This window comes from Boleophthalmus pectinirostris, unplaced genomic scaffold (genome assembly GCF_026225935.1).
Source record: "Boleophthalmus pectinirostris isolate CB_2022bp ecotype Guang Dong unplaced genomic scaffold, ASM2622593v1 HiC_scaffold_1, whole genome shotgun sequence".
Lineage (NCBI taxonomy): Eukaryota > Metazoa > Chordata > Actinopteri > Gobiiformes > Gobiidae > Boleophthalmus > Boleophthalmus pectinirostris.
Genome location: NW_026570970.1, coordinates 461,242 through 474,077, shown reverse-complemented (window position 1 = coordinate 474,077; position 12,836 = coordinate 461,242). Strand labels below are relative to the sequence as shown.

At 49.6% G+C, this 12,836-nt stretch overlaps 1 protein-coding gene across 1 annotated transcript in view; it reads right to left on the bottom strand.

The window, feature by feature from the left end:
* Window positions 1-3,896: 3,896 nt before the first annotated feature.
* Window positions 3,897-12,836, bottom strand: part of LOC110165164 (kinesin heavy chain-like) — a 21,831-nt gene continuing 12,891 nt past the window's right edge. Inside the window, exons 14-25 of the mRNA XM_055153693.1 lie at window positions 11,180-11,386; window positions 10,955-11,080; window positions 10,551-10,760; window positions 10,367-10,484; window positions 10,146-10,210; window positions 9,935-10,044; window positions 8,771-8,872; window positions 8,462-8,522; window positions 8,286-8,357; window positions 8,107-8,211; window positions 7,750-7,972; window positions 3,897-4,343 (exon numbers count right to left, since the gene is read on the bottom strand). Coding sequence (XP_055009668.1) covers window positions 4,114-4,343; window positions 7,750-7,972; window positions 8,107-8,211; window positions 8,286-8,357; window positions 8,462-8,522; window positions 8,771-8,872; window positions 9,935-10,044; window positions 10,146-10,210; window positions 10,367-10,484; window positions 10,551-10,760; window positions 10,955-11,080; window positions 11,180-11,386 — 1,629 coding nt within the window. The 3' untranslated portion in view covers window positions 3,897-4,113. The remainder of the gene's footprint in view (window positions 4,344-7,749; window positions 7,973-8,106; window positions 8,212-8,285; window positions 8,358-8,461; window positions 8,523-8,770; window positions 8,873-9,934; window positions 10,045-10,145; window positions 10,211-10,366; window positions 10,485-10,550; window positions 10,761-10,954; window positions 11,081-11,179; window positions 11,387-12,836) is intronic.

The following is a 12,836-nucleotide window of genomic DNA, read 5'->3' as shown; positions in this document are numbered from 1 at the left end:
TTCGAGTCTCGGTCGTTCGGAGTCTCGGTCGTTCGGAGTCTCGGCGTTCGGAGTCTCTGAGTCTCTCGGCGTTCGGAGTCTCGGCGTTCGAGTCTCTGAGTCTCGGCGTTCGAGTCTCGGCGTTCGGCTCTCTCGTCTCGGCGGAGTCTCGGCGTTCGGAGTCTCGGCGTTCGGAGAGTCTCTGGAGTCTCGGCGTTCGGAGTCTCGGCGTTCGGAGTCTCGGCGTTCGGAGTCTCGGCGTTCAGTCTCGGCGTTCGAGTCTCGGCGTTCGGAGTCTCGGCGTTCGGAGTCTCGGCGTTCGAGTCTCTGAGTCTCGGCGTTCGGTCTCGGCGTTCGGAGTCTCGGCGTTCGGAGTCTCGGCGTTCGGAGTCTCGGCGTGAGTCTCTGAGAGTCTCGGCGTTCGGAGTCTCTGAGCTCGTTCGGAGTCTCGGCGTTCGAGTCTCGGCGTTCGGAGTCTCGGTCTCTGTTCGGTTCAGTCTCTGAGTCGTTCGGAGTCTCGGCGTTCGGAGTCTCGGTCGTTCGGCGTCTCTTCGGAGTCGGCGTTCATCTCGAGTCTCGGCGGAGTTCGGAGTCTCGGCGTTCGAGTCTCGGCGTTCGTCTCGGCGTTCGGAGTCTCTTCGGCTCGGCGTTCTCTCGGCGTTCTCTCGTTCGAGTCTCGAGTCTCGTTCTCGTCTCGAGTCTCGGCGTCTCGGCGTTCGGAGTCTCGGCGTTCGAGTCTCGGCGTTCGGTCAGTCTCGGCGTTCGGAGTCTCGGCGTTCGGAGTCTCGGTTCGTGGCAGTCTCGGCGTTCAGTCTCGGAAAGTTCTTCGGTTCGTTCTAGTCGTTTGAGTCCAGTCTCGTTTGAAGTTTTAGTTTGACAGAAGTCAGTGTTTTTCAATCCTGTCGAGGTTTTTAAAAAGCCCACAACATTTTTATTTAAATATTAAATGTCCTTTTTTCTGTGATAAATGAAAATGTTCTACCTTTAAAAATGTTTTTTCAATCCTGGCAAAGTTTTTAAAAGCCCGACAGTGGGTCACAGGTTTATTCAAAGATTATTTTGATGTTTTCTGTGACAAAATGTTGTTGGGCGTTTTTCTGCTGAAGACGTCGAGTTTTCAAACGTAATTGGACAGAAATCACTGAACCAAACCTGGCAACACGGACGACGTCGAACGTGTTTAAATTTAACATTTCATTTATGTTTTTATTAAAACACCTGGCAACACGTTTGGTGGAAATCGGACGGAACGATGAGGAAAAACCACAAAAGACAGAAGATTTAAATATGTTTAATTTAAGAATTTAATTTAAGGTCACATCCACAAACAAAAACACGACAAACTGGAACTTTTGTGCTCAAGAAAATCACCAACTCCCAAAATCACATCACAAATATGTTTACCCCAAACCTGACCCCAAACCTGACCCCAACCTGACCCCTGACCCTAACCTGACCCTGACCGTTACCCCAATCTGACCCTTGACCCCAAACATTCACAAACAATTTTTTTCACTACATCAAACACAAAAATTCTGAGAAGGTCAAATACATTCACTTTGTCAACACTGAAACACAGAAAGTCCAGAGACGAGAAGAAGAAGAAGAAGAAGAAGAAGAAGAGTTGGAGGAGTTGGAGGAGTTGGAGGAGTTGGAGTTGGAGTTGGAGTTGGAGGAGTTGGAGGAGTTGGAGTTGGAGGAGTTGGAGGAGTTGGAGGAGTTGGAGGAGTTGGAGGAGTTGGAGGAGTTGGAGGAGTTGGAGGAGTTGGAGTTGGAGGAGTTGGAGTTGGAGGAGTTGGAGGAGTTGGAGGAGTTGGAGGAGTTGGAGTTGGAGGAGTTGGAGGAGTTGGAGTTGGAGTTGGAGTTGGAGAAGTTGGAGAAGTTGGAGGAGTTGGAGTTGGAGGAGTTGGAGGAGTTGGAGTTGGAGGAGTTGGAGGAGTTGGAGGAGTTGGAGGAGTTGGAGTTGGAGGAGTTGGAGGAGTTGGAGGAGTTGGAGGAGTTGGAGGAGTTGGAGGAGTTGGAGTTGGAGTTGGAGGAGTTGGAGGAGTTGGAGGAGTTGGAGTTGGAGGAGTTGGAGGAGTTGGAGGAGTTGGAGGAGTTGGAGGAGTTGGAGGAGTTGGAGTTGGAGGAGTTGGAGGAGTTGGAGTTGAGGAGTTGGAGGAGTTGGAGGAGTTGGAGGAGTTGGAGGAGTTGGAGGAGTTGGAGGAGTTGGAGTTGGAGGAGTTGGAGGAGTTGGAGTTGAGTTGGAGTTGGAGGAGTTGGAGGAGTTGGAGGAGTTGGAGTTGGAGGAGTTGGAGGAGTTGGAGGAGTTGGAGTTGGAGGAGTTGGAGTTGGAGGAGTTGGAGGAGGAGTTGGAGGAGTTGGAGGAGGAGTTGGAGGAGGAGTTGGAGGAGTTGGAGTTGGAGGAGTTGGAGGAGTTGGAGGAGTTGGAGGAGTTGGAGGAGTTGGAGTTGGAGGAGTTGGAGGAGTTGGAGGAGTTGGAGGAGTTGGAGGAGTTGGAGTTGGAGGAGTTGGAGAAGTTGGAGAGTTGGAGTTGGAGTTGGTTGGAGGAGTTGGAGGAGTTGGAGGAGTTGGAGGAGTTGGAGGAGTTGGAGGAGTTGGAGGAGGAGTTGGAGGAGTTGGAGTTGGAGAAGTTGGAGGAGTTGGAGGAGTTGGAGGAGTTGGAGGAGTTGGAGTTGGAGGAGTTGGAGGAGTTGGAGAGAGTTGGAGGAGTTGGAGTTGGAGGAGTTGGAGTTGGAGGAGTTGGAGGAGTTGGAGTTGGAGGAGTTGGAGTTGGAGGAGTTGGAGTTGGAGTTGGAGGAGTTGGAGGAGTTGGAGGAGTTGGAGTTGGAGGAGTTGGAGTTGGAGGAGTTGGAGTTGGAGAGTTGGAGTTGGAGTTGGAGGAGAGTTGGAGGAGTTGGAGGAGTTGGAGGAGTTGGAGAGTTGGAGGAGTTGGAGGAGTTGGAGTTGGAGGAGTTGGAGGAGTTGGAGGAGTTGGAGGAGTTGGAGTTGGAGAGAGTTGGAGGAGTTGGAGAGAGGAGTTGGAGTTGGAGGAGTTGGAGGAGTTGGAGGAGTTGGAGGAGTTGGAGGAGTTGGAGGAGTTGGAGGAGTTGGAGGAGTTGGAGGAGTTGGAGGGAGTTGGAGAAGTTGGAGGAGTTGGAGGAGTTGGAGGAGTTGGAGGAGTTGGAGTTGGAGTTGGAGGAAGTTGGAGGAGTTGGAGGAGTTGGAGAGTTGGAGTTGGAGGAGTTGGAGGAGTTGGAGAAGTTGGAGGAGTTGGAGTTGGAGAAGTTGGAGGAGTTGGAGGAGGTCCACTTGGAGATTTTCTCTTTGACTCTGAGATTTTTCAGATTTAAACCATTTTCCTCACGTCAGTTTGAGGCTCGTTCTCGTTCTGCTCTGAGGAATCAGGATCTTTTAGATCTTTTTCTGGAACTTCTGCTGTTGTGAAAACATCAAACCAAATTTGAACTTTTACATTTGGAATCTGATGAAAGGACCTCAGGAGCTTCTGTGTGTTTCTTCTGTGGTTCTTCAGGAGCTTCTGTGATGTTTCTTCTGTGGTTCTTCAGGAGCTTCTGTGATGTTTCTTCTGTGGTTCTTCAGGAGCTTCTGTGTGTTTCTTCTGTGGTTCTTCAGGAGCTTCTGTGATGTTTCTTCTGTGGTTCTTCAGGAGCTTCTGTGTGTTTCTTGTGTGGTTCTTCAGGAGCTTCTGTGTGCTTCTTCTGTGTGGGGTTCTGATCTTTAAACTGTTTATGGGGAAAATGAAAAACGTTTCTCTGAGGAACATCACGTCTCCAGTGAGGACCACGACCCTGGAGATACAAACTGCCGCTGTTTAAGGTGGACTATTTAAGGTGGACTGGCTGTTTAAGGTGGACTGTTTAAGGTGGACCTGAGGTGGTTTCAGGAAAAGGCATTAGTTCTGTGGAAACAAAAGAATCATTCATTAATGATTCATTTTGTCATAAGTTTATTTACTACAATAAAAGTACTACAGTGATTTATAAAAATATTACAGTGATAAAAAAATTTACTACAGAGATAAAAAAAAAAGAAAAGAAGTACTACAGTGATAAAAAATTACAAAAAAAATTACAGTAATAAAAAAAAAAAGTGATTAAAAAAAAAAAAAGAGAAAAAAAAAAACTACCATGGTTAAAAAGTAATACAGTAATAAAAAGTACTAGAGTGATCCAAGGAAGGGTTGGGGTTTGGTTTGGTCCGGGTGGAGTCGGGTTTGGTTTGGTCCAGGTGTTGGGGGTGGGGTCGTACCTGGTGATGCGCCGGGTGGAGTTTCCTGTGACGAGCACTGGCTCCGCCTCCAGAGACGCTGGCCACACCCCCTCTGACAGACGTCTGCTGACGACCCGCTCTGATTGGTTTAGCTTCAGGATGAGAGATGAGCGTTAGAAACGACATTTAAATATGCAAATAAGCAGATGAAGAGACAGAAGCCCCGCCCCCAGTACACAGCCCCGCCCCCAGCACACAGCCAGAGAGTTTCGTCGTGAGAGTTTCGTCGTGAGAGTTTCGTCGTGAGAGTTTCGTCGTGTTTCGTCGTAACAGTTTCGTCGTGAGAGTTTCGTCATGAACGTTTCTTCGTGAGAGTTTCGTCGTGAGAGTTTCGTCATGAGAGTTTCGTCATGAACGTTTCTTCGTGAGAGTTTCGTCGTAACAGTTTCGTCGTGAGAGTTTCGTCATGAACGTTTCTTCGTGAGAGTTTCGTCGTAACAGTTTCGTCGTGAGAGTTTCGTCATGAACGTTTCTTCGTGAGAGTTTCGTCGTAAGAGTTTCGTCATGAACGGTTTCTTCGTGAGAGTTTCGTCGTGAGAGTTTCGTCGTGAGAGTTTCGTCATGAACGTTTCATCGTGAGAGTTTCGTCGTGAGAGTTTCGTTGTGAGAGTTTCGTTGTGAGAGTTTCGTCGTGAGAGTTTCGTCGTGTTTCGTCGTAACAGTTTCGTCGTGAGAGTTTCGTCATGAACGTTTCGTTGTGAGAGTTCCGTCGTGAGAGTTTCGTCGTGTTCCGTCGTGAGAGTTTCGTCGTGAGAGTTTCGTCGTGAGAGTTTCGTCGTGAGAGTTTCGTCATGAACGTTTCTTCGTGAGAGTTTCGTCGTAACAGTTTCGTCGTGAGAGTTTCGTCATGAACGTTTCTTCGTGAGAGTTTCGTCGTAAGAGTTTCGTCATGAACGGTTTCTTCGTGAGAGTTTCGTCGTGAGAGTTTCGTCGTAAGAGTTTCGTCATGAACGTTTCTTCGTGAGAGTTTCGTCGTGAGAGTTTCGTCGTAAGAGTTTCGTCATGAACGGTTTCTTCGTGAGAGTTTCGTCGTGAGAGTTTCGTCGTGAGAGTTTCGTCATGAACGTTTCATCGTGAGAGTTTCGTCGTGAGAGTTTCGTCATGAGAGTTTCGTCGTGAGAGTTTTCGTCGTGAGAGTTTCGTTGTGAGAGTTTCGTTGTGAGAGTTTCGTCGTGAGAGTTTCGTCGTGTTTCGTCGTAACAGTTTCGTCGTGAGAGTTTCGTCATGAACGTTTCGTTGTGAGAGTTTCGTCGTGTTCCGTCGTGAGAGTTTCGTCGTGAGAGTTTCGTCGTGAGAGTTTCGTCGTGAGAGTTTCGTCATGAACGTTCCGTCGTGAGAGTTTCGTTGTGAGAGTTTCGTCGTGAGAGTTTCGTCATGAGAGTTTCGTCGTGAGAGTTTCGTCATGAACGTTCCGTCGTGAGAGTTCCGTCGTGAGAGTTTCGTTGTGAGAGTTTCGTTGTGAGAGTTTCGTTGTGAGAGTTTCGTCGTGTTCCGTCGTAAGAGTTTCGTCGTGAGAGTTTCGTCGTAAGAGTTTCGTCGTGTTTCGTCGTAACAGTTTCTTCGTGAGAGTTTCGTCGTAAGAGTTTCGTCGTGTTTCGTTGTAACAGTTTCGTCGTGAGAGTTTCGTCATGAACGTTTCTTCGTGAGAGTTTCGTCGTGAGAGTTTCGTTGTGAGAGTTTCGTCGTAAGAGTTTCGTCGTGTTTCGTCGTAACAGTTTCTTCGTGAGAGTTTCGTTGTGAGAGTTTCGTCGTAAGAGTTTCGTCGTGTTCCGTCGTGACAGTTTCGTCGTGAGAGTTTCGTCGTGAGAGTTTCGTCGTGTTCCGTCGTGAGAGTTTCGTCGTAAGAGTTTCGTCGTGTTTCGTCGTAACAGTTTCGTCGTGAGAGTTTCGTTGTGAGAGTTTCGTTGTGAGAGTTTCGTCGTGTTCCGTCGTGACAGTTTCGTCGTGAGAGTTTTGTCGTGAGAGTTTCGTCGTGTTCCGTCGTGAGAGTTTCGTTGTGAGAGTTTCGTCGTGTTCCGTCGTGAGAGTTTCGTCGTAAGAGTTTCGTCGTGTTTCGTCGTAACAGTTTCGTCATGAGAGTTTCGTCATGAACGTTTCGTCGTGAGAGTTTCGTCGTGAGAGTTTCGTCGTAAGAGTTTCGTCGTGTTTCGTCGTAACAGTTTCGTCGTGAGAGTTTCGTCGTGAGAGTTTCGTCGTGAGAGTTTCGTCGTGTTTCGTTGTGAGAGTTTCGTCGTGTTTCGTCGTAACAGTTTCGTCGTGAGAGTTTCGTCGTGAGAGTTTCGTCGTGTTTCGTCGTAACAGTTTCGTCGTGAGAGTTTCGTCGTGTTTCGTCGTAACAGTTTCTTTGTGAGAGTTTCGTCGTGTTCCGTCGTGAGAGTTTCGTCGTAAGAGTTTCGTCGTGTTTCGTCGTAACAGTTTCGTCGTGAGAGTTTCGTCATGAACGTTTCTTCGTGAGAGTTTCGTTGTGAGAGTTTTCGTCGTGAGAGTTTCGTCGTGTTCCGTCGTGACAGTTTCGTCGTGAGAGTTTTGTCGTGAGAGTTTCGTCGTGTTCCGTCGTGAGAGTTTCGTGTGAGAGTTTTCGTCGTGAGTTTTCGTCGTGAGAGTTTCGTCGTGAGAGTTTCGTCGTGAGAGTTTCGTCGTGAGAGTTTCGTCGTGAGAGTTTCGTTGTGAGAGTTTTCGTCGTGAGAGTTTTCGTCGTGAGAGTTTCGTCGTGAGAGTTTCGTTGTGAGAGTTTCGTCGTCGTGAGAGTTTCGTCGTGTTCCGTCGTGACAGTTTCGTCGTGAGAGTTTTGTCGTGAGAGTTTCGTCGTGAGAGTTTCGTTGTGAGAGTTTCGTTGTGAGAGTTTTCGTCGTGAGAGTTTTTCGTCGTGAGAGTTTCGTCGTGAGAGTTTCGTTGCGTGAGAGTTTTCGTCGTGAGAGTTTTGTCGTGAGAGTTTCGTCGTGTTCCGTCGTGAGAGTTTCGTTGTGAGAGTTTTCGTCGTGAGAGTTTCGTCGTGAGAGTTTCGTCGTGAGAGTTTCGTCGTGAGAGTTTCGTCGTGTTTCGTCGTCCGTTGTGAGAGTTTCGTCGTGAGAGTTTCGTCGTGAGAGTTTCGTCGTGAGAGTTTCGTCGTGTTCCGTTGTGAGAGTTTCGTCGTGAGAGTTTCGTCGTGAGAGTTTCGTCGTGAGAGTTTCGTCGTGAGAGTTTCGTCGTGTTCCGTTGTGAGAGTTTCGTCGTGAGAGTTTCGTCGTGAGAGTTCCGTCGTGAGAGTTTCGTCGTGTTTCGTCGTGAGAGTTTCGTCGTGAGAGTTTCGTCGTGAGAGTTTCGTCGTGAGAGTTTCGTCGTGAGAGTTTCGTCGTGTTTCGTCGTAAGAGTTTCGTCGTGAGAGTTTCGCGTCGTGTTTCGTCGTGAGAGTTTCGTCGTGAGAGTTTCGTCGTAAGAGTTTCGTCGTGAGAGTTTCGTCGTGAGAGTTTCGTCGTCGTGTTTCGTCGTGAGAGTTTCGTTGTGAGAGTTCCGTCGTACCGATCTGGGCGTAGTGGCTCCTTTGTCTCATGGCGTCTTTGATACGCTCTACTTCCTGTCTGCAGCGCTCCACTTCCTGTCTGTACGTCTTCTTGTCGCGGATGGCGTTGACCTTGGCCTGGTTCAGGGCTTTCTGCAGCAGCTGGACGCGCTCAGACGACGCTCGCAGACGCTTCTCCAGTTTTGGAAGTTCACACCTCAGGTCTGCGTTGTCCCGGACCAACTGTGCCCCACAAAACACCACAAAGAATAAAACAAATAAATCAATCAAATAACTCTCCTCACAGGAAAAATCATTCACATGTGATGCTTCATGGACCAACCCTCAGGTGGGACTTGGATCGTAACCAGTTTTACCTGTTTGTGGACTTTGCTGAGCTGGTCCAAGTTGTTCTCCAGAAAAACGATTCTTTGTTTTTGAGCCAAACTTCCTCCAGCTTCATCTGTATCATTTTCCTGGATCTGAAACACACAAATGTGATCACGTCAGTCCTGGTTCAGTCCTGGTTTAGTCCTGGTTCAGTCCTGGTTCTTACACTGTTGATCCTGGAGCTGAAGTCTCTCACAAACTGTTTTCGGAGGTTCATCAGAGTCTGAAGCTCTTTGGCCTGAAGCAGAAACAGATTCAGAAACATGAACAGACCTGGTTCAGTCTTGGTTTAGTCTGGGTTTGGTCCTGGTTTAGACTGGTTTAGTAGAGAGTAGAACTTACCACAGTGTCCTCAAGCCCTTTCAGGTCTTCTTTGGCCTGGTTCCTCCTCTCCCTCTCCTGCCTGAAACGGACCACTGTTTAGTCCTGCTTCAGTCCTGCTTCAGTCCTGCTTCAGTCCTGGTTCAGTCCTGGTTCAGTCCTGGTTCAGTCCTGGTTTAGTCCTGGTTCAGTCCTGCTTCAGTCCTGGTTCAGTCCTGGTTCAGTCCTGGTTCAGTCCTGGTTCAGTCCTGGTTCAGTCCTGGTTTAGTCCTGGTTCAGTCCTGCTTCAGTCCTGGTTCAGTCCTGGTTCAGTCCTGGTTCAGTACTCACAGCAGCTCTCGTAGTCGTTGATCCTTGGTCTGGTCTTGGACTCGGAGCTGGTCCAGGTCTGAGGTGAGTCTGTGGATCTGGACCTGCTGCTGCTCCGTGACGCTGTTCAGAAACAGAACAGAAACATGAACGTGTTCCTCACCCGCAGGTGCTTGGTCTCTCACCCTCCTCCACCTCAGGTTCTCAGGAGGCCTCCTCAGAACTTCAGGGTTCCGCTGAAACTTTACTGTTCCTGTTCTGTTCTTTTCTGGACTGAGATGTTTGTTGTTTGTCCAGTTTGGGGGTTACAGCCCGAGTGTCCGATCACCACAGGCTCCACTGATGTCTTCACCTTCCAGACCTTCTCCAGCTCCTCCTTGAGCCCCTGGTGTTTCTCTAGTTTCTCATGTTCCTTTTTCCTGATATTTCCATCTCTTGGTATTGCGATGTTCCACCACCACGGCTCTGCTCTGTTCTTCTCCACCTCCACTATGTCTGGTTGGTCCATCTCCATCCTGTCAGTCTGTATCTGAAGTCCCACAGGATCTTGGCTCGGTCGTTCTCCACAACCTTTGGAGGTGTTTCCCACCTTGACCTTGGGGTCTCCAGTCAGATACAGACTGACAGGATGGAGATGGACCAACCAGACATAGTGGAGGTGGAGAAGAACAGAGCAGAGCCGTGGTGGAACATCACAACACCAAGAGATGGAAACATCAGGAAAAAGGAACACGAGAAACTAGAGAAACACCAGGGGCTCAAGGAGGAGCTGGAGAAGGTCTGGAAAGTAAAGACATCAGTGGAGCCTGTGGTGATCGGACACTCGAGGCTGTAACCTCCAAACTGGAAAAACAACAGAACATCTCAGTCCAGAAAAGAACAGAACAGGAACAGTAAAGATTCAGCAGAACCTTGAAGCTCTGAGGAGGCCTCCTGAGAACCTGAGGAACAACACACAAACACACAAATACACAAACACACAAACACACACCTGACGCTTCATGAGGAAAAACATCAGAGAAAAATAAAGAGACGAACATTTAAACTGAACCAAGTCCATCTGAAAAAACACAAAAAAACAAGAATCAAAAAGAAATAAAACATGAATAAAACATGAATAAAACATGAATAAAACATGAATAAATAACAGATGAAACACTTGATTAAAACCGCCGGACGACTCACTCCCGCAGCAGGTCCAAGTCCCGGTTCTGGGCCTGGATCTGGTCTCTGAGTCGAGAGACCTGCCTCTGATGGACCTCCCTGTGATTCTCCATCTGCTCCTCCAGAGTGCGCTACAGACCCCAAAAGACCGGGTTTAGACCAGGTTTAGACCAGGTTCAGACCAGATTGAGACCAGGTTTAGACTGGGTTTAGACCAGGTTTAGGTACGTACCTTCATATCCACAGTGTCCTTTAGAACCTTCTCTTTGTCCATCGCTGACAACTCCACCAGACGACCTGAAAACACCGTGAGAGGAGAGTCCCGGTTTAGTCCCGGTTTAGTCCCGGTTTAGTCCTGGTTTAGACCCAGTTTAGTCCCGGTTTAGTCCCGGTTTAGACCTGGTTCAGTCCCGGTTTAGTCCCAGTTTAGTCCCGGTTTAGTCCCGGTCTCACCTTGAGCCTGGACTCGGTGCAGTTCTTCTGTGAGGGAGTCCTGGTTTTCCTCCAGGGCTCGGTTCTTCTGGTCCAGCTTCTGCAGCTCCTCAGTCTGGGTCCGGGTCTTGGTCTGGAGCTGGATCAAACCACAGTTAGTCCTGGTCTAAGCCTGTTTTAGTCCTGGTCTGGTTCTGGTTTGTACCTGTTGGACCAGCGTTTGGCTCAGGCCCAGATCTCGTTCCAGGGTCTTGGTCCGGATCTGCTGGTCCTGGAGGTTCTGCTCCAGGGTCTTGGTCCGGTTCAGGACGGACTTCAGCTCAGACCTCATTTTACTGATGAAGAGTCGAGCTGCAGTGAAGTCCTCCTCGAGACCAGAACCCGGACTAGGACTAGGACCAGGTCCAGAGCAGGTCTGAAGAACGAGAAGAAAGAGAGAGATTTAAAGACGAGGAGAGAAGGAAGTGTCTGGGGAGGTTCTGGAGGAGGTTCTGGAGGAGGAAGTGTCTGGGGAGGTTCTGGAGGAGGTTCTGGAGGAGGAAGTGTCTGGGGAGGTTCTGGAGGAGGTTCTGGAGGAGGAAGTGTCTGGGGAGGTGTTCGAGCAGGTACCAGCACGGCTCCCAGGTCTGACAGGTCTCTGAGGAGCAGGTTGAGGACTTCGTTGGACCTTTTCTTCTGATGAGAACTCAGGTCCTGGACTGAAGACAACTCCTTCTGCATGGACTCCAGCAAGACCTGCAGAGAGACCCAGTTTAGTCCTGGTTCAGTCCTGGATTAGTCCTGGTTCAGTCCTGGTTCAGTCCTGGTTTAGTCCCAGTTCGGTTCTGGACTCACCGTCTTCTGCTGCAGCTCGTGGTGGACCTGGTTGAGTTCTCGGGTCCGGGTCTGGGACTCGGTGGACTTGTGGTCGTAGTTCAGGGCGAGTTCCTCCAGCGCCTGTAGAACTTCCTTCACTTCGTCTTTGGCCTCGTCACACTGAGTCTGAGCGCGACACAGCTCCCCCTGCAGGCGCTCCAGGTCAGCGCGCAGAGACACCACCACCTGCACAACACCGGGTCAGGACCGGGTCAGGACCGGGTCAGGACCGGGTCAGGACCGGGTCAGGACCGGGTCAGGACCGGGTCAGGACCGAGTCAGGACCGGGTCAGGACCGAGTCAGGACCGGGTCAGGACCGAGTCAGGACCGGGTCAGGACCAAGTCGGGACCGAGTCAGGACCGGGTCAGGACCGGGTCAGGACTGAGTCACAACCGAGTCACAACCGGGTCACAACCGGGTCACAAACCGAGTCACAACCAGGTCACAAACCGAGTCACAACAAGTCACAACCGGGTCACAAGCCGGGTCACAACCGGGTCACAACTGAGTCACAAACCGAGTCACAATCGGGTCACAAACCGAGTCACAACCGGGTCACAAACCGAGTCACAACCGGGTCACAATCGGGTCACAAACCGAGTCACAACTGAGTCACAACCGGGTCACAACCAAGTCACAACCGGGTCACAACCGGGTCACAACCGGGTCAGAAACCGAGTCACAACCGGGTCACAACCGGGTCAGAAACCGAGTCACAACCGAGTCAGGACTGGGTCAGGACACTGTAACATTTCACCTTTTCTTGACCAATGAAAATCTACAGCACAGATTTAAGGATGTGGGAGGATCTGTTCACATCATCAAAAACAAAGTGCTTTTTGTTTTGTTTTTTATTTGCGTTGCCTGATATTCGCAGGAACGTCCACAGTAACATTAACATTAACATTAACAGTAACATTAACATTAACATTAACATTAACATTAATCACCGCCCTGAGCCCGAGCACAACCAGACCCCAAAACCCAAACACAAAAACACAAATCCCAGTGTAACAAACAACAAAGAGCAGTTTGTCTGAGTCCAACACCTGCACCACAAACGTCCCAACTGTCTTTACTTGTTACTTGTCCCAGAGTTTTCCTCTCGCTGCGCGGAAAACGTGACGTGAGTTTGTAAAGTCTGTAGTTTTACTCACGCCGCCCGCGCTCTGGTTTTGTCTCAGAGTCCAGCGTCTCCCGCAGAAGTACGAGAACAAAAATGGAAAACGCAAAAATCCACAAAATACAGCGAAATAAACCAAATAGTGTTAGTTCCACGGCCCTGACCGCGTGTGACGTCACCCCTCTGCCCGTGCCCGCGAACCTCTCCACTTACACCCCCGAGCGTCTGGAGAGGACACAACTCTAACTCTAACTCTAACTCTAACTCTAACTCTAACTCTAACTCTAACCCTCTGATACGGCCTGAATAATAATGACACATGTAAAGGATCAAACACAACAGATACTGACAACAAATAAGAACTTCACCCCAACTGAGAACAGAGAGCGGAGAGAACCTCAGGGCTCTTTACAACACCACCACAACCGGGTCAGAACCGGGTCAGAACCGGGTCAGAGGTGTGAGTCCTGGTTCTGGTCCTGGTCCTGGTTCTGGTTGCTTCATGATGTTT